Here is a 19,922-nt window from a genome sequence, read left to right on the forward strand (position 1 = left end):
TTTATTATTGTTGTTTGGTAGCTAAGTCGTGTCTGACTCTTTGTGACCCCACGGACTGCAGCACACCAGGCTTCACTGTCCTTCACTCTCTCCCAGAGCTTGCTCAAATTCATGTCCATTGAGTCAATAATGCCATCCAACCATCTCATCCTCTTTTGTCCCCTTCTCCTCCTGTCTTTAACCTTTCCCAGCATCAGGGTCTTTTCCAATGAGTCAGTTCTTTGCCATGAGATGGCCAAAATATTGGAGCTTCAGCTTCAGCGTCAGTCCTTCCAATGAATGTTCAGGACTGATTTCCTTTGGATGGACTGGTTGGATCTCCTTACTGTCCAAGGGATTCTCAAGTGTCTTCTCCAGTGCCACAGTTCAAAAGCATCAATTCTTTAGTGCTCAGCCTTCTTTATAGTCCAACTCTCACATCTGTACACGACTACTGGAAAAAATACAGCTTTGACTAGATGGCGCTTTGTTGGCAAAATGATATTTCTGCTTTTTAATATGCTGTCTGGGTCTGTCATAGCTTTTCTTCCAAGAAGCAAGCATCTTTTAATTTCATGGTTGCAGTCACCATCCATAGTGATTTTGTAGTGATTTTGGAGCCCAAGAGAATAAAATCTGTCAATGTTTCCATTTTTCCCCCCATTTATTTGCCATGAAATGTTGGGACTGGATGCCATGATCTTAGTTTTTTGAATGTTGAGTGTTAAGCCAGCTTTTTCACTCTCCTCTTTCACCTTCATCAAGATGCTCTTCAGTTCCTCTTTGATTTCTACCTTAAGGTGGTGTCATCTGCCTATCTGAGGCTGTTGATATTTCTCCCAGCAATCCTGACTTCAGCTTGTAGTTCATTCAGCCCAACATCTCACTTTATTAAACATACTAATTAGCAAGATGGAGCTTCCCTCATGGCTCAACAGTAAAGAACCCCCCTGCCAATGCAGGAGACATGGGTTTGATCCCTGGGTCGGGAAGATCCCCTGGAGAAGGAAATGGCACCCCTCTTCAGTAGTCTCACCTGGGAAATTCCATGGACAGAGGAGCCTGGTGGCCTACAGTCCATGGGGTCACAAAAGTGTCGGACATGACTAAGTGATTACAGACAACAGAATTAGCGAGATGAGAGTTAAAAGTGTAAAACGCCATGACAGGAACCAACTTCCTTGACTGTGTTAAGAAGCCCGTTATTCTATTTCCGACTGTGGTGAACAGAGTCCATGCTGGGTGGTTTGCCAATTTCATGATAAAGCTGTTTAGTGAACTACTCCCAAACCTCTATTTCCAATTCTGACCTCTCTTTGGGGCACTGTAACTCGGAATTCAAACTCCCATCTTTCCCACCACCTCTGGCACAGCCGCCTTTTTCCACATCTTCCCTCCTGCTCGTGGAACAAAGTCAGCTGACACTGGCTGGCATTCAGGCTTCCGGGCTTGGCTCCTCCGTGACCCTGCTTGCCTGTCTCCTGCTCTGTCCAGGCACACAGCTGCCTGCCAAGCTCCCTGCAGCCCTCAACCCACGCTCTGGCAGTCGCTCCTCCTGCCGTAATGGGACGCCCTGCTCTCCACTTCCTTGCCCCATTTCAAATGCCATCCTCTCCACGAGGGCACTGACTGCCTGAGTGCTTGCTTCTGCGCTGCGATCCCAGGTATTACAGGAAGTGACCCCATGCAATGTGGGTGACAAGCTCGAAGGGTGTGCCTGGATTTGCTCTACGTGTGAGCCGATTCAGCAACTGGGGTGGACTCAGAAAGTTAGGAAGTGACGGGAGTGGGGTTTCAATCCGTGTCGAGGAGCTGCTGTCTGCTTGGCCAACCCGCTGTGCAGACACTTGCGGTGTCCTCCCAGCACGTGAGGTGGCGGGGGCAGCGAGGGCTCTGGGATGTGCGTCCCCAGATGGGTGAGGTGCTGGACCGCATGAGGCCGCGGGCGGAAGCGACCCCGAGTCAGGAAGGGCAGGCTGTGTCCACTCTGCACCTTCCACGGCTCCTCACTGGGTGAGCCAGGTGTGATCCGCACGGCTCCGGTAGTCTTTCTCTTCCTGGATGCTAACATCTTTGAATGGTCAGAATCTTACCCATTTACTACGTTAATCAAGTCCATCAATACCTATTTATTGCGGATGGTCTTAGTGTGGGTTCTCCCACAGCTGACCTGTGAGACCAGGGGAAGCAAGATGAAAGGAAAGAGTCAGAAAGAAAAACACCAATACAGGATATTAACACATACATACGGAATTTAGAAAGATGGTAATGATGACCCTACATGTGAGACAGCAAAAGAGACACAGAGATAAAGAACAGACTTTTGGACTCTGGGAGAAGGCGAGGGTGGAGTGATGTGAGAGAATGGCACTGAAACGTGTATACCGTCACATGTGAAACATCCCCAGTCCAGGTTCGATGCATGAGACAGGGCGCTCAGGGCTGGTGCCCTGGGATGACCCTGAGGGATGGGATGGGGAGGGAGGTGGGAGGGAGGGTTCGGGATGGGGACACAGGTACTCCCATGGCTGATTCAAGTCAGTGTATGGCAGAAACCACTACAATATTGTAAAGTAATTAGCCTCCAATTAAAACAAGTAAATTAATTAATTAAAAAAAAAAGAGCTCTAGTGACCTTCCTGGTGGTCCAGTGGCTAATACTCCACGCTCCCAAATGCAGGGGGCCCAGGTTTGATCCCCGATCAGGAAACTAGATCCCACCTGCTGCAACTAAGAGTTCTCAGGCAGCAACAGAGACAGAAAATCCTGCACACTACAATGAAGTCCTGGTGCAGCCAAATCAATAAATAATAAGTATTTTTAAAAAATAAAATAATTAAAAAAAGGGGGAGCTCTAGTCAGCAGGTCACAGCTCCATACAGTCACAGCTGCTGGGGACCCTGGAGAGGCTGTGCATGCCTCCTCATCAGGACCACCCTGCCCACTCTGGTTAGGGGTCACCCTGGGGTGATCGGCCTCAAACCCATAAGTCCAGCTGCCAAAGAATACCCTCAGGTAGAGGTGTTCAGATAAGAGAACTTGGGTGCAGGGGAGTTACCCACGGCATCAGCTCCCAAAACTGTGAATTTTGTGTGCTAAACATATTTTGGGGTACCATCTTAATTCATCTTATTTTAAAAAATATTTAAATAAACATTTTCTTTTGAATAGCTTTAGATTTATAGTAAAGCTGTGAAGACACAGAAGCTCCTTGTATTCTCCACATTGGGTTTCCCCTACAGGGATCATCTGAGGTCCGCCTAGTCAAAGCTATGGTTTTTCCAGTAGTCATGTATGGATGTGAGAGTTGGATCATAAAGAAAGCTGAGCGCTGAAGAACTGATGCTTTTGAACTGTGGTGTTGGAGAAGACTCTTGAGGGTCCCTTGGACTGCAAGGAGATCCAACCAGTCCACCCTAGAGGAAACCAATCCTGAATGTTCATTGGAAGGACTGATGCTGAAGCTCTAGTACTTTAGCCACGTGATGCAAAAAGCCAACTCACTGGAAAAGCCCGATGCTGGGAAAGATTGAGGGCAGGAGAAGGTGAAGACAGAGGATGAGATGGTTGGATGGCATCACCGACTTAATGGACATGAGTTTGATCAAGCTCCGGGAGATGGTGAAGGACAACGGAGCCTGGTGTGCTGCAGTCCACGGGGCTGCAAAGAGTCAGACAGGACTGAGTGACTGAATAACAGCAATCTTGTGAGATAACATTCCCCTAAAGGATGTGCTGGTGTGTTTGTCACGACCGACGAATCACAGTGACGACTTATGCATGATTAAAAACTCACACTTTAACCTCAGTGTGGACACATGGTATCTCTCTCATTCTCTGAGTCACAATCCAACCCCTTGTTAGGACTGGCGCTCGGAGTGGCAGGGTCCCTCCCAAGGATGGGGCTGCCCGGCGCACGGCCCACATTCCTGGAGCCCACTGGGGCTGTGACTCCCTGTCAGCCTCCCCGGGGTGTCCCTGCTCACAGCTGCAGCCCCCATGCCAGCGGGATGTGGGGAGCTGGGCCCTCGGGGTCTCGCTGTGAGAGGGGCTCCCTCAATTCCCTGGTGGTGGGCGGTGTGCCTTCAATCACTGTCTCACATCAGTGGGGTGTGTCTGTCTCAGTTATTCATCTGCCTGAACTGTCACCCCTCCAGGCCAGCACCTCACAGGCAGCCCTGTCTTCTTAAGTCTCCCCAGACCCTGACCTGCCGGCCCTGATAATCCTGAGGGCCGCTGGGAAGGTACTTAGGATGAGGTTCTCTGGCTGATATTCTTCTCATGCTTAGCCTGCACTTCTGGGTTTTGAGGCAGGTCTGTAACATTTTTTTGGTAATGTAAAAACCTTGACCAAACAAAGCAAAACGTTAAACATGTAAAACAGATAATAGTAAACTGAATTTTGGCTTGTTACAAACGCTAGATTACTAATTATGTAATAATATTGCTAACAAAAGTGCTAGCCTTTAAAGTTAGGAGAATAAAGTATAATACTACGAAACGTCACTGCTTCTCCACCTTTGGTAGAACTTTCTGAATAGGGTACTACTTATTTTATTTCCATGATGATGAAGTCTCCAATTGTACCTGAAGGAACAAATGCACTGAAACAGGAAACAAAGAGTCAACTGGAGTTAAACCAAAGAGAAAGAAAAAAAAAAAAAACAACAACCAAAACCCCCCAAACCATTCAACCACAAGAGGCTGTTTGGAATACCTTACTAAAATTCCTGAGAAGGCCAGTTCAAGCTCTCATTACTCAACAGGTAATCCAGGCTAAGACAGCATCACAAGGTCCCCAGGGAAGAGTGTAACCAAAGGGTGTCTCACTGGCACCCATGTTGTGGTCTGTGAAAGCTGCCCATCGTGGACGGATGGACGTTACATATTCCATCACACGCTAACCCAAGGCCCTTGTCCACGGGAGCGACTGAAGACTACTGCCGCCTAGGAAAAGTATATGTTGAACTGCTTACCTACGACGGTTAGCAGAACAATCTAGAAACTGCGACATCTAAACTAACACAGGAACAATTCTACACACGGACCAGTGGGTCCCTCCCTGAAAGCAGATCTGATTACACAACCCCCTTGACGGTCCTCACTTCTCAGCACAGCCACTCAGCCGCCACGTACGTCCCCCAGGAATTTCACACCCTAGGATCCCATCCACACTTCCTTTTAAAGGCAGTTTCTCAGCTCTGGGACCTGCCTTGTGCCTGCCTCAAGGCAATGCCCAGTGTACTGCCTCAGGTAGGGGCCACTGCAGTCCTACCTGCCTTTCTGAATGGTGTTCATCCGGAATGACAGAACAAAACCTTTCTGGAAACAAGGCTCTCTGCAGGTGTACTTAAGGTAAGCATCTTAAGATGAGGCCAAAGCTATGACAAATCTCGACAATGTATTCAAAAGCAGATTATCACTTTGCTGACAAAGGTCCATCTAGTGAGAGCTATGGTTTTTCTAGTAATGATGTATGGATGTGAGAGGTGGACTACAAAGAAAGCTGAGCACCAAAGAATTGATGCTTTTAAACTGTGGTGTTGGACAAGACTTTTGAGAGTCCCTTGGACTGCAAGGAGATCCAACCAGTCAATCCTAAAGGAAATCAGTCCTGAACGTTCATTGGAAGGACTGATGCTGAAGCTGAAGCTCCCTTTGGCCACCTGATGCAAAGAGCCGACTCACTAGAAAAGATCCTGATGCTGGGAAAGATTGAGGGCAGGAGGAGAAGGGGACAACAGAGGATGAGATGGTTGGATGGCATCACTGACTCAATCGACATGAATTAGAGCAAACTCTGGGAGATGGCGCAAGACAGGGAAGCCTGGTGTACTGCAGTCCACAGGGTCGCAAAGAGTCGGACATGAGTGAGTGACTGAACAACAACGATACCACCACCACTGTGGATTACTAGGTTGTATCCTAAATCCAACCACCCATGTCCTCACAGGAGAGAGGATGCAGACACAGAGGAGGAGACCATGCTGGGTGGAGGCGGAGGTCAGAGTGGCACTGCCAGGCGGCAAGGAGGGCGAGCAGAGACTAGAAGCAGGGAAGACGGAGGCTTGCGGCGGAGCCTCCTGGAGCCTCCAGGAGGCGCTGGCCCTGCTGACTCCTGCTCTCAGGTATCTGGCCTCCTGATTGCGGGAGGTGAAAGGCCCCTGTTCTCAGCCACCGGGTGTGCAGCACTGTCATGGCGGCCTTGGGAGCCTCCTCAGCCTTCCTCGTTCAGTTCACAGGCCCAGTGCGCCTTCCTCAAAGGCCCTCAAGCCACAAGCACCCCCTCCACTGCCAACGCCCCCACTGGGGCTTTGCGAGTAACGCCCTTGTGCAGTCGTGATGCGTCTTGTACCAAAGTTAGACATCTGCAGCGGATGGCAGCTTCAGAGGCAGCAAGTTCCTCAAGTGTGTCAGGACAAGCGCACAGCTGCTAACTGTTATGGGACTGACAGACACATCAGGGAAAGGCAGGGGTCGCAGTTAGGATCCAACCCCCATCTTCAAGAGCCGAGGCTGTAAGGATGCAAGTTCACTTCAGTCGTGTCTGACTCTTTGTGACCCCACGGACTGTAGCCCACCAGGCTCCTCTGTCCATGGAATTTCCCAGGCAAGAATACTGGAGTGGGTTGCTGTTCCCTTCTTCAGGGGATCTTCCAACCCAGGGACTGAACCTGGGTCTCCTGCATTGCAGATTCTTTACCGTCTGAGCCACCAGGGAAGCCCCAAGGGTGTAGGATTAGAAGCACTTCAAAACAAAATTTACACATCGCCCAAATAGCACTAAAAAAACCCCCAAATAAAAAAAACTGGCTGCTTATTTCCAATTCCTATTAATTTTAACTTAATGTAAGATCTTTCACTGTAATTTCACAAAGAAAAAAGACTATCGATAGGTCAGTCATTTTAACATCTGTCCTTTATACTTTATTCTACACTTGGAAATGTAAGTTTACCATATTCATACAGTATCTTTTCTTTTTGTGTGTGTTAGTCGCTCAGTTGTGTCCTACTTTTTGCAACCTTATGGACTTCAGCCCACCAGGCTTCTCTGTCAATGGAATTCTCCAGACAAAAATACTGGAATGGATTGCCCTTCTCTTCTCCAGAGGAACTTCCCAACCCAGGGATCAAACCCTGGTCTCCTACATCACAGGCAGATTCTTTACCGTTTGAGCTACAGGGAAGTCCTATCTTTTCTTTTTAGAACATCATTTAAAATAGTTGAGCAAGAAATAAGCAAAAATCATTTAAAATAGCTGAGCGAGAAATAAAGCAAAAACAATTTAAAATAGTTCAGCAAGAATAAGCAGAAAGGGAAATATTAAAGTTAAAAGTATAAAAAGAGTAAACTCTTGTGGACATTTTCCTAAAGGGCTTAGATACATGGATATCAACAAAGTCAAAGTTTAAACGTAATTTTATAGGACTTATACAGGTAGCAGAATAAATGAAGTGCGTTAGTTTTTGTTTTCCCCTTTCCATGCTGTATACGCTTGGCTTCGTGCGTGCTGGGGGCAAAAGGGTGCACTGAAGACAGAGATACAGATGCTCTTCCAGACAAGGGGGCAAAGCGTTACTAAAAGTAGGAAAAGCATATGTAAGTGAAGGCACAAAGTTTCCCGAATTAGTTAGTTGCAACAAATAAACAGTAATATAAACAGACATACAATACATAATAAAAGAAAATAAAATTTAAAGGTTAGTTGCAATAAATGCCTAAAGAATGTCACAAACAGACAAGGCTGTGACCTTGAAAGGACTGATTCCCATCCACTTGAAAATTCTCAGAACTACATGGCTCAAACATCTACCACAGCCAACGTTTCTTCTTTCTCAGGAAACAGAGCCCAACTTCTGAGCTGAAGCAACAGTGAGGACCGAGGTTGGCGCGCAAGGGTCCAGCCCCCAGCAGCAGCCGGCCAGGAGATTAAGGAACCCCTTGATCACAGCGGTGATGCCACAAACCACCTGGGGCTGCCCCAGCCAGCTCCTGCAACCCGAAGGAGTTTCCTGCTTTCTCTAGCTTATTTCTTTAGGATTTTGTTAATGCAACATAGGTTGAGTTTTATCAGCTGCCATTACAGTATCTACTGAGATGAGCAGAGGTTTCTCTCCTTTTATCTGCTGACATTAATTCCTTGGTGGACTTCCTAATAAACTGCAATCTTGCATTTGTAGGACAAGACCTTGTTTGGTCACCACAGACTGCATGGCTCACTCTGCCGATGTTTTTGTGGGAGCTCTGCCCATACTTTAAATACCAGGGGAATCGTTTGTTTTCTTCTTTGTGTGCTACCGACCGGTTCTGATGTTCAGATCAAGCGAGCTCCACAGGAGGAGCACGGTCCCTGCTGTCCTTTCCTGAGCCCTAAAATAATTAAAGTGACTGTGGCCTTAGTGGTTCTTTGAGGCTTTTACAGAATTCACCCATCAACAGGCTGAACCCCAGGCCTCTTCTGCAGGGGCAGAGGAAGGGTGCTGCTGCTAAGTTGCTTCAGTAGTGTCCGACTCTGTGCGACCCCATAGATGGCAGCCCACCAGGCTCCCCCGTCCCTGGGATTCTCCAGGTAAGAAAACTGGAGTGAGTTGCCATTTCCTTCTCCAATGCATGAAAGTGAAAAGTGAAAGTGAAGTCACTCAGTCGTGTCCGACTCTTAGCGACCCCATGGACCCCATGGACTGCAGCCCACCAGGCTCCTCCGTCCATAGGAAGGGTAAGGCCCTTTAATTACTGGAAACAAACAAAAAATCTTTCACAACCGTACAGTTCACCCATTTGAAGAGTATAACTCAATTGATTACCTTTTAACTTCTTTTATGGTGATTGATGAAAGGGATAATTGATCAGGAAACTACAAACTGGTGAAACGTACTCAAAAGTGACTGAAAAGATTCTTGAATGTATTGATATAATTTGATATATTCAGATTTCTTTCAATGTGATTTTCTAAATCTCTACATTTATTATTAGTCCTTATTTCTAACACCGGGTATTTTCTTTTTTTTTTTTTCTTACACAGACTTGACACAGGTTTACCCATTTTACTGGTCTTTTCCCAAGAATTAAGCTTTAGCTTTTGTTGAGCAAGGCTATCTTTCTGTATTCGAGTTCATGGATTGCTGACATTTCGCTAGCATTTCTGGGTCGGGGAGGAGACAGACATGAACATATTCAACAAACCACCTTGAACCACAATGTGGGACCCAGCGCAGTGAACCGGTCAGGTACGGCTCAGACAGGCTTGTCACCCTGTCCCGATCAGCGTGCTTCTGTTTGACATCTGGATTAGAATGCGGTTCGGACGCGCCTTGACATATTCCAGTTACCAGCGCTTCAACACGCCTGTAAACGTGTGCGCGTCTCTGGCGTTTAGCGACACAATGGGTCCTCTGGCCGCCTCTAACACAGCGCAGCATCCTTCTACAGCATGCAGGAGTGCTGCCCAGAGTCATGATGTCTCCCCAAAGCCGAGAAGTGATTTGCAGAGTCAGGCAGGGAGGACAAACGGTTCCCTGCTGAGCCCACAGGCCTGGGTACGTCAGTACGACGTGTACGTCAGTACGTCAGATACATCAGTCCGTATGTTTGTACGCCAGGCACGTCAATACGTCCGGTATGTCAGTACGTCAGGTATTGACGTACCGATGGTACGTACGTCGGTATGTCAGGCACGTCAGTATGTCAGGTACGTTGGTACGTCAGAGAGCACGTGCCTCTCCAGCGGGGGCTACAGGAACTCCGGGTGGCGGCTGGAGTCTGTGTAGAAGAACGAACGGGGCACGCCTAGAGCAGATCTGTGCCAGAACTGCCATCACATTCTTCGGGACGCTCCGCAAGTTCCTTCATCCCCTCTGCCTGGATCTCTTCGTTTGTAAAATGGGGAGGACACCATCTTTCCTGCAGAGTGATTCTGAGGGATGGGATAGGTCACAGGTGCTGCTGACTGGACGGTACTCATATGATTGTCACACGCAGAGACGTCTGACCCCGAAGCCGTCGCTGGGCCAGCCGCAGTCACCGGATGAAGCACTGATGGTGGCCTGATTCTACCTTTTGGCTCGTTTGCCTTTCTGGTCCTTTCCAAGGGCATCACCATAGTATATTTGTGGAGACGATACAACAGGGCAGGTACCACTACATTCAGGTTATTTAATGCACGGATAATCCGATGTAGCTGGGTGCTATCACTACTTCCTGCTTCACAAAGAGAAACTGAAGATTGAAATAACTTGCCTAAGGTCTCACAGCTCTTAAGTTGAAGAAGTGGGACTCCAACCTGGGTCTGACTCATGCTCTTGATTACTTGGCACTAATTACACATGCAACTTAAAGGGGGAGGGGACAGGCCACATGCGTAAGCATCAAAGCTCAAGGAGTCATTGTGAAAGGAAGAGCCAAACGAAGTGACGTCTGTCTTCCTGAGATCTTACTGAAACAAGTACACATTCCACAATACATGGTCTATGAAAAACAATCTACTGGTAGCGACTTGATGCATTCGAACTGTGGTGTTGGAGAAGACTCTTCAAAGTCCCTTGGAAAGCAAGGAGATCAAACCAATCAATCCGAAAGGAAATCAACCCTGACTATTCATTAGAAGGACTGATGCTGAAGCTCCAGTGCTTTGTCCATCTGATGCAAAGAGCTGACTCATTAGAAAAGACCCTGAAGCTGGGAAAGATTGAGAGCAGAGGAGAAGGGGATGACAGAGGATGAGTTGGTTGGATGGCATCACCGACTTGATGGACATGAGTTTGAACAAGCTCTGGGAGATAGTGAAGGACTGGGAAGCCTAGCGTGCTGCAGTCCATGAGGTTTCAAAGAGTCGGACACAACTGAGAAACTGAACAACAACAACTTACAAAAAAACAAACGACCAAAGTATAACCTAAAATAACATGAATGAGGTACTACAAAGTTCAGAACCTCAGTGATGTGACATAAATTCAGATACACAGGAAACAGCTTTAACTGGGACAGAGGCAGCAAGTGAAAAGATTTAAGATGTGACTAAAATTTGACCAAAACTTTCCCAAATAGATGCTAAAGCTGAAACTCCACTACTTTGGCCACCGAATGCGAAGAGTTGACTCACTGGAAAAGACTGATGCTGGGAGGGATTGGGGGCAGGAGGAGAATGGGACAACAGAGGATGAGATGGTTGGATGGCATCACTGACTCGATGGACGTGAGTCTGAATGAACTCCGGGAGTTGGTGATGGACAGGGAGGCCTGGCGTGCTGCAATTCATGGGGTTGCAAAGAGTCAGACACGACTGAGCGACTGAACTGAACTGAACCAAAGGACTTTCTCCTTTGAGCATCTGAGTGAAGCTGGACTTCTCCCCTAACATCAGCACAAGTGCAGTCACAGCCACAAAAGAGAGATCTAAGAGACTTTCTCCTGAGACACCAGCTTATGTAAGTCATCACGTTTCCATGACTGCCTCTGAAGCTGTTCCGGACAGAGTCCACCCTGATCTCATGTTCAGCAGCGGGAGTCTCGGCACACCTGGAGGTACACCCAGGTCACCTCACCTCTGCCTTGTCACTGCTCTTAGATTAGCACACATCAACTTGGCAAGGGGGCTTCCTCACTGCCTTTAATAGAAATGCCTTTATATCCTCATAAGAAATAACATTAACCACTGAAGTACACTGAGCCCACGTGCCAGAGTAAAAGTTAAAGCTCCCAAAACTATGAGTTCACGTATGTGACAACTATTTACTGAAACGAGGTCTTGTTTATCATGGTATCTCTGAGACCTGGCAAATAGCAAGTTTTCAGCCCTGTCCTCACAGGGCTTACACAATGGCAAGGAAACGTGAACAAACACATTTCTCCTGAACAGCCCCGTCAACCAGGTGGGGTCATGACATAAGGTGGGAAGGCTGGTCTGGGGATTCTGGAAAGTTGCTCTTCCTGAGGGAGTGACATTTAGGCTGAGACCTGAAGAAAGCCAGTGGGTGGCTCAGAGGACAGGGAAGAACCACCCAGGGAGTGGGGACAGCCCACCTGAAGTCCAGAAGGCGCAGATAACAAAGCTGAGGAACGTGCAGGAGGCCTGGAGAAGAGTGGTGTGAGGTGAGGCAGGCAGAATGGAAGGGCAGAGAACACGGGGAGAAGACCGGAGTCCTGCCTAAGGGCAGAGGAAGCCGGAGAAGGCTTGTAAGCGTGGAAATGATGCCATTAGACACATGTTTTCAGAAAGTATCGCTAACTGCAGCCTGTCGAGTTGACTGAAGGGGGCCAGAGTGCATGCTGGGTGATCAGGCTGTTTAACAGTCAGCAGAGAGGTGACATGGCAGAGTGACATACGGGAGGGATTCAGGAGGTGACGGGGAGAGGACAGATCGCTTGGATGTGGGGGTGAGAGAGGCAGGGCTCAACATCATTCTTGTTAAAATACAAAGCCAAAAACCAGGGGGACACAGTGCCCATTTACTGAATCAGGCTGGAGGAGAAAACAGAAGAGGGGAGCGGGAGGATGGGTGAGAGAGGTGGTGGTGCCTCAGGTGGAGACATCCAATAGGCAACCGGATACTCAGAAGAGATGTGGCTGGAGATAACTGCGGAGCGTCATCGGTTATTAAAGCATCCTGTAATTAAATACACGGGATTAGAACACTGGGCAACAGGCAGGGGGTAATTACAGCCCTGGGAGTGAGTAGGACTGTCTAGGGGAGAGGACAGGAGGAGAAGACAAGGGGGGCTTTGGGCAGAGCCGGGTCCCATATCTAATGTCTGCGTGAGTCAGACCTCACTCCACCTGCTACTACAAAACAGAACAGAACCAAAAAAGGAAAAAGAGGAGAACCACTGAGAAGACAAGGATGAGGAGTGCACCCGGAGTGTTCCGTGGGAGAAGGGGGCGGAGGTTGTCTCTGGGGACGGCTACTAAGAGCTCAAAATGAGAAGAGGACTAAGTGTCCGCTGGAGTTTGCAGAACGGAGCCACAAAGGATCACCTTGGGGAGCTCGGGTGGAGAGGCGGAAAGGGGCTGAAGAAGGGATGGGAGGTGAGGGTGTGGAAAGTGGGTTTCTGGATAAGGGACTACTTCCTGTTGGGAATGCAGGCTGGCTTGGAGCCCGTGCAGTGAGCCTAACGACCATGTTTGAAACCTGGTGACCCCACCTTCTCAGATTTATCCCCTGAGGTATCTTACTTAACCTCTCAACCCTCTTAATGTCCCCCTCTATAAAACAGGGATGATAAAAATATTTAACTCATAGAGTTGCTCTGAGGATTAGATGAGATCAACGTAAAAGATTTACAACAGTGTCTTAATATACTTAGTACACACCAGTTACTATAAACCAGAAAAAGGACACAAAGGTTCTTCCACTTTTCATTTCACAGGTAAGATGGAAAGTCCCCGGGGTCCTAGTATGACAACTTCACAAGGGTTCTTCCGCCCCCACTGCAGAGCTGTAGGATGGAGCCACCCGGCCAGCGAGCACACGGTCTGACTCACCGGCCTGGACTCCTGCCAGCTATTGGCTGGGGCTGCCAGGCGCCCACCACAGAGCAGACAGAGCCAGTCCTGAGAGGGAAGGTCATGGCGATCCTTTCATCCCGGAGATGACTCAGCCCCACCTCGGCTCCTGGTGACTCCTCGGTTACTTGTGAAGCCCAGTGGCTGGTCCTGCTTTCAGATCCCCAAACCCTGCTGTGAACTCCCCTCTTGTTTAAAGGATTGGCGGGGGGTTTCAGATAACAGAACCTCTGCTCTTCTACCTCATCAAATCTAAGATACCATCAAATGTGAAGTTATAGCCTGACTTCAGAGACTTTAAAATGTACACCTAAAATCTATTAAATATGGCAAACTTTCAAATATGGGGCCAGCCAGGAAAGAAAATGTTTCACTGTGAATATTTCATACAGCTGTAACTATTTTTATAATCAAGACACAGTCACTCTCTTGCGGAAGGTAAGTTGCAGTCTCAGTAGGGAAGGGCAGAGTCTGGATGGCAGGTCATCAGAGCCTTCCAATACTACGAGGCGATTGGCCAGTGACCGAGCTGTGATCATCGGCCTGTCACCACCAGAGGTCAGCACCCTTCACACCAGTCAGTGAACCAAGTGGACACAGCCGAGCCTCCTGGGCGATCTGCTATCAAGGCTAAGTGATAAAGGGATATAAATGCACAGGAGGATGTTCTTTCTAAGAAAGAGCAGTGTTTCTCGTTATCCACAGGTGCCCGTCCCCTTAACTGTCCTACCCCATGAAACTTGAATACTGCAAACACACTGTATATCCATTCAGGGGCCCTTTGGAGAGCCAGAAACCACTATGGTACCTAAGATTTTTTTGTCCCCCAACAAGAACCAATCTCTGCTCACATCACAGCAACATCCTCATCACAGCAACATCCTCCCGTTGAGAATGAGCGAGTTTGACTGAATGTACATTTCTGGTTTCTGAAGAGTAGCTGCTGGTCGTTCTAGGTCGTATTTTCAGGCTAGAAGGAAAAGCACATGTTTGCCAAGTGCTGGGCTTCATTCTACAGAGAAAACCCACAGCAGCAACAATAACAACAAGACAAACAACACCTGGAGAGACTAGGATCATCCAAGACCACAGCTGCCTCATTACAGAATGGGGCCTCAGGTTACCAGACTCCTGACTGAAAAATAGTACTTTCCCTCTCGCTTTTACTTTTCCCATCCACTTCTTAACTAGTTTTCACCGTGCAGACTATGTTGATCAGTCTTGCTAGGAAAATGAGTTTGGAGGCAAGTCCTGAAAAGACTATCCTTTGAGGAATTCCTTGCAGGTGAAGAAGGAATAGCTCAGAGAGAGGACTGCGAAGGAAGCAGCAGAGAGTAAGGGAACAGGGGAGAGGTGAGTGGACAGAAGTGAGACGGTGGGACGAACCCACACGGTGAGCTACTCAAAGCCTGAAATAACTGGAGAGGCCGCGACAGCTGGAACGGTGAGAAGAGGGCGAGGAGATAACACAGATAGTTTCCAGGGGCTGTAACATTCTTGACATGGTGCCAGAATCATAGGTTTGTTAATCATGGATAATCTCAACCCTGAATATTCATTGGAAGGACTGCTGCTGAAGCTGAAGCTCCAATACTCTGGCCACCTGATTCGAAGAGCTGATTCATTGGAAAAGACCCCGAAGATGGGAAAGATTGAAGGCAGGAGGAGAAGGAGACGACAGAGGATGGGATGGTTGGATGGCATCACCGACTCAACGGACATGAGTTTGGGCAAGCTCTGGGAGATGGTGAAGGACAGGGAAGCCTGGTGTGTTGCAGTCCATGGGGTCGCAAAGAGTTGGACACAACTGAGCCACTGAACAACAGCATCATTTACTGGAGAAAGCATTCGAGGGCTGTGTTCAGGTGCTTACGGCGGTGCTTGGTCTTGTTGTTAAATAAGTTCTACACAGTTAACCTTGATAAAAACAAACAGGTATGACTGATGCAATAAAACATTTGAAAAGCGAACACATAATGTAACTGCTGAGCGCTAAGCGCCGCTCTCAGCACTTTGCAGATCCTGAATCATCCCATCCTCCCATTGCTCCCATAAAGGAACCATAAACCCTGGGTGTAGTCACCAGAATACAGCTGAGCACCCATGGTGCACCACTGTGTCATGAGCTGGGAAGGGGAGGCGGGATTGTGGAGAAAACAGAAGGGCTCTGGTTTTCCCTGGTGGCTCAGACAGCAAAGAATCCGCCTGCAATGCAGAAGACCTGGGTTCGATTTCCCTGGGCTGGGAATATCCCCTGGAGAAGGGAAAGGCTACCCTCTCCAATACTCCTGCCTGGAGAATCCCATGGACAGGAGAGCCTGGTGGGTTATAGTCCATGGGGTTGCAAAGAGTTGGGACACAACTGAGTGACTAAGCACGCACGCACAGAAGGGCTTTGGGAGGGACTCTGAGAGGGTGAGACCTTGGCTGAGCTGTGATGGTGGCGGCATGAGACAGGATGTACACAGTGGTAATGCTGGCAGCTGGAGGACATAGCGAGAGAAGGCCTCACCCTCCAAAGGATGTAAACCCTGAGTCACTGGGACTGCGAGGAGTCACAGAACAGGGGGCTGGCCAACTCTGCTTGTGGGCCCAACCTGGCCTCTTTCTGTAAACAAAGTTTGGCTGGAACGCCAGCCCTGCCAGTGGGACTGCGTTGCTGCTCTGCGGCGGTCCGGGCGGGCTGAGTTGTTGTGACCTAGACGGAGACCATCTAGTTTTTGACAGAAGGAGATTGCTGAAGCTGGTTCTACAGCCTGATGACTCCATGTGTGAGGCAGCAACAGCCGCACTTGGGAGCTTGGCAGAAATGCAGACTCCCAGGCCCACCCCCTACTCCCTGAAGCAGAGAACTCGAATCTGCCTTCTGATAAGCTCTCTCATGCACAGAAAGCAAGCTCTCTAGTCTCTCGTGTGCATGGCTGGGAAGAGGCGGGGAGGCTGCAGATGAAAAGTCTGCGTGTATTCTATATATAGACACAGAAAAGTGGTAAAGATTTTTCCTGTAAAGGAATGGCGCTGTCAATTCATGCTCTGGAAAGGTCCCTCTGTCAGGGCATGAGAGTAAGAAATGGGTGGGCAGCTGGGGTCAGAACCCAGGCAAAGGAGGACCTGAACAACAACACAGGGGAGACTGAGGTCCAATTTGTTCTTTTTTCCCAGAGGCAAAGAGTATTTTAAGAGATGACTCCAGCTTCACTAATGCTGCCAATTTTGTTTCTAACAGAGTATCTGTTATAATCTATTAGGAAAGAGAAAAACACCTGGTAACAAAAACACTAGTAATCAAGTGTCTCGGTGTATCCCAAATGTATCTCCATCTAAGGAAAGCCTCCAGATCACAATGCACGAAGGAGGACATTAGGTGAATAAGAAGGGAGCTGGAAGATGAAATGAGGATCTACTCAATAGCCATGTATTATGTAGGCTGCTAACAAGTCAGCTCACAGGATACTTAAAGGTGTAATGTCTGTTAGGACTCACTGTTCCCCCATATAAACGTAAGATTCTGCTTGATATTCACTTTTTCTGTATTTTGGATGAATAAGCAATCTGAAGTTCAAAAGAAACAGAGCAGCATTTGAGACTAGCACGCCAACACTATCCCTTCCAGCTTGGCTGACAGCTTCCAAGAAACTGCTATTTAACATTTTGCCTTCTTAAGAATCCAGAAAAGTTTGACAGGGTTATTTGTGGGGTTCAGCATGCTTTAAAGTAATGACAGCAATATAGATAAAAGCAGACGGGTGAAAATGGGAAATTCCTTTCCTTAGACGCTTAGGTTTAACATTTTACTTTCACTCCATTGGCAGAAACAATGCTGAAGAGAAAAGGCTTATATATCTGCTTTGAAAAATGTAACATAATTAATAAATCTCAAGTAAGGGAAAAAAACCTAACCTGTGTTGAGAAGAATCTCTCTAAGAAAGATTCATTGATAAAAACTTACAAAGTCCATGAGTTCAGTACAATAGTAAATGGTGCTGAAAATTAACAGCTACATTTACACAGTGCTTACTGTGGATTTACAGTGTACTAAATAGCATTATATGGACTATCTCATTTAATCATCAAAACACTCTGATATTAGCTCCTTATGAATGGGAAAACTAAGGTACAGGGAAGTTAAGTAGCTTGCCCAAGGTCACACAGCTTAGTAAGTTAAGATATGGATCTGAAGCTGGGCTTGTGCTCTTAACAATAACTATGTGGGGGTGTGTGTGTGCTCAGGTGATCAGTCTCTTTGAGAACCCTATGGACTGCAGCACACCAGGCTCCTCTGTCTGTGGGATTATCTCAGCAAGAATACTGGAGTGGGTTGCCATTTCCTCCTCCAGAGGATCATCCCAACTCAGAGATTGAACCCAGATATCCTGTATTGGCAGGCAGGTTCTTTACCAGTGAACCACCTGGGAAGCCCCTAACTATAAGCACCTCTCTAATAGCATCTAGTCTCCTTTCCTTCTGCCCCATGTAAATTACAAAATGATGAAAACGTAATGGATTCCCAGTTACTAAAGTCAGGGACAAAGAAAACTCTTATGATTTCGACATTCAAAATCTTAATGGAAGGGGGGGTGCCCTTTGGACAATGCCCAAAATTTGACCTGCAATGCAATAAAACAGGAATACTGAGGTGGATTTGACTTAAGACACTGGACTATTTTTCAGTAAGACAGAATGAAAATTAAGTCCCAGTAAAATTCTGAAATGTATCATGTAACTGCTTGTTAATAGTAAATATGGCTGCAGACTTTTGATGATAATTACTATGAATACATTACCTTCTGGCTAACAGGGCTGTGAAATGCCGGAACTCTAAAAGGTAAAAAAAAAGGAAGGCCTAAAAAATTAGGCCCTGGCCTAATACTGTCGACTGAACGTTCTCATATTGGCTGAGCATGCTTATTTAAGTAATTGCCTGACTGTAAATGAACGGAAGTGTTAAAGTTGGCACAAGGCACAGCATCCACATGGCACATGCTTTGTTCCCAAAGCTTTATTCCATCAATACTCTTGGAAAAAAAGAGAAGTCACTAAATGAATAATGGAAGAACATAAGGCAGGGTGGAGGTCTTTTACATTCCTCAAACTGTCCAACATCCTATACAAAGTTCTTTTTCAACTCTGAGCTCATCATATTCCATTTTAAAAACTAATTTTACCAAAGAACAAGAGCATCCTCTTCAAAATTTCAGTTTCAAAATAAGATTCAGGTAAGAACTAACCACATTTCATGTTAAATATTCATTATTGCCAAAGGAAAAAAAAATCCATCCCCTCACATTTTCACAGCTTCGAAATAAGATCCAAGTAAGAAGAAGAAAGGGGAAAAGGGGCCAGGAAGATGAAAAAGTGAGAGAAGAGGCGACAGAAACGATGGAATGACAGGGTCACCTGAGCTCAGACCCCATTCGCTGAGCCGCCTCCGGTTTTCCTATTGAACTTTCCCTATTAAGACAAGAAGACACACCCTGCTGGTGGTATTTTCACAAGTACAGATAGGGAAGCCGTGTGTGTTATTTAAAGGTACGGACTATACACATAATTTGGGGGCGACTTCCTCACGTACCGTGGCATTACAAACAATCACGACTGCATGTCACCTTGCTCTCAGCCGAGTCCAGCTCGTAAGGACAAAAGGACCGACCATCCGTGCCGAGGGCCGGGCTGCGGGCTCCCCTCGGAGCCAGCTCGATTACGCCTCCGAGAGGCACCGCGGCCGCCGCAGACGCGCTCCGTCGGCCCCGCGTCTCCCTCACTGGCCCCCGCCGCGGCTGGACGCGCGGTGGGCGGCGGGGACCCGCGGCCTCCGGGGCGGAGACCCGGCTGTCCTCGCGACCCGGCCTCTCTCGGCCCCCGGAGGAGGCGCGATCCAGCGGCGGGCGGTGGTGGGCGGGGGGGTTGGGGGGCACTCACCTTCTTCTTCCAACTCGAATTTCTCCAGCATGCCGGCTTCCGCGGGTCCCGGGGCCGCCGCCAGCGCCGCCTGAGGAGGAGGAGGACGACACGGATCAGCATGCGCTCGGCGGCGCTCGTCCCCGGCCGCGCGGGCGGGGGCGCGCGGGGGCGGAGGGCGGGGGTGCGGGGAGACTGGGGCGCGGCGGGGCCGCGGGGGGCCGCAGGGCCGCGGTACGGCGGCGGGGCCGCGGGGGGCGGGGCCGGAGCCGCAGAGGCGGGGCCCGGGGCTGGGCCCGGCCGCAGGGCCGCGGTACCGCGGAGGCGGGGCCGCAGGGGCGGGGCCGGGCCGCAAGGCCCGGACGCGGGGGCCGCAGGGCGGCGGTACGGCAGCGGGGGCGGGCCGCACGGGGCGGGGTTAAGGGGGGGGGGCGCGGGGTCGGGGCTGGGGTGCAGGGGGCGGGGTCGGGGCGGGGCGCGGGGTGGAGGGCGGGGCGCGGGGTCGGGGCGGGGCGCGGGGGTGGAGGGCGGGGCCCGGAGCCGTGG

The 19,922-nt window shown here is 48.8% G+C and overlaps 1 protein-coding gene across 14 annotated transcripts in view; it reads right to left on the reverse strand.

The window, feature by feature from the left end:
- The window catches only part of PRKAG2 (protein kinase AMP-activated non-catalytic subunit gamma 2), a 308,173-nt gene that overhangs the window by 41,864 nt on the left and 246,387 nt on the right, over window positions 1-19,922 (reverse strand). For 12 of the 14 annotated variants that reach the window (XM_042249294.2, XM_060414910.1, XM_027969032.3 and 9 more), the window contains one exon: window positions 19,398-19,467. In XM_042249294.2, the coding sequence (XP_042105228.1) occupies window positions 19,398-19,467 (70 nt within the window). Of the gene's footprint in view, window positions 1-19,050; window positions 19,356-19,397; window positions 19,627-19,922 lie in introns of those variants that run through there. The other 2 variants (XM_027969031.3, XM_060414914.1) reach the window with 2 other exon arrangements.

Source organism: Ovis aries, chromosome 4, assembly GCF_016772045.2.
Source record: "Ovis aries strain OAR_USU_Benz2616 breed Rambouillet chromosome 4, ARS-UI_Ramb_v3.0, whole genome shotgun sequence".
Lineage (NCBI taxonomy): Eukaryota > Metazoa > Chordata > Mammalia > Artiodactyla > Bovidae > Ovis > Ovis aries.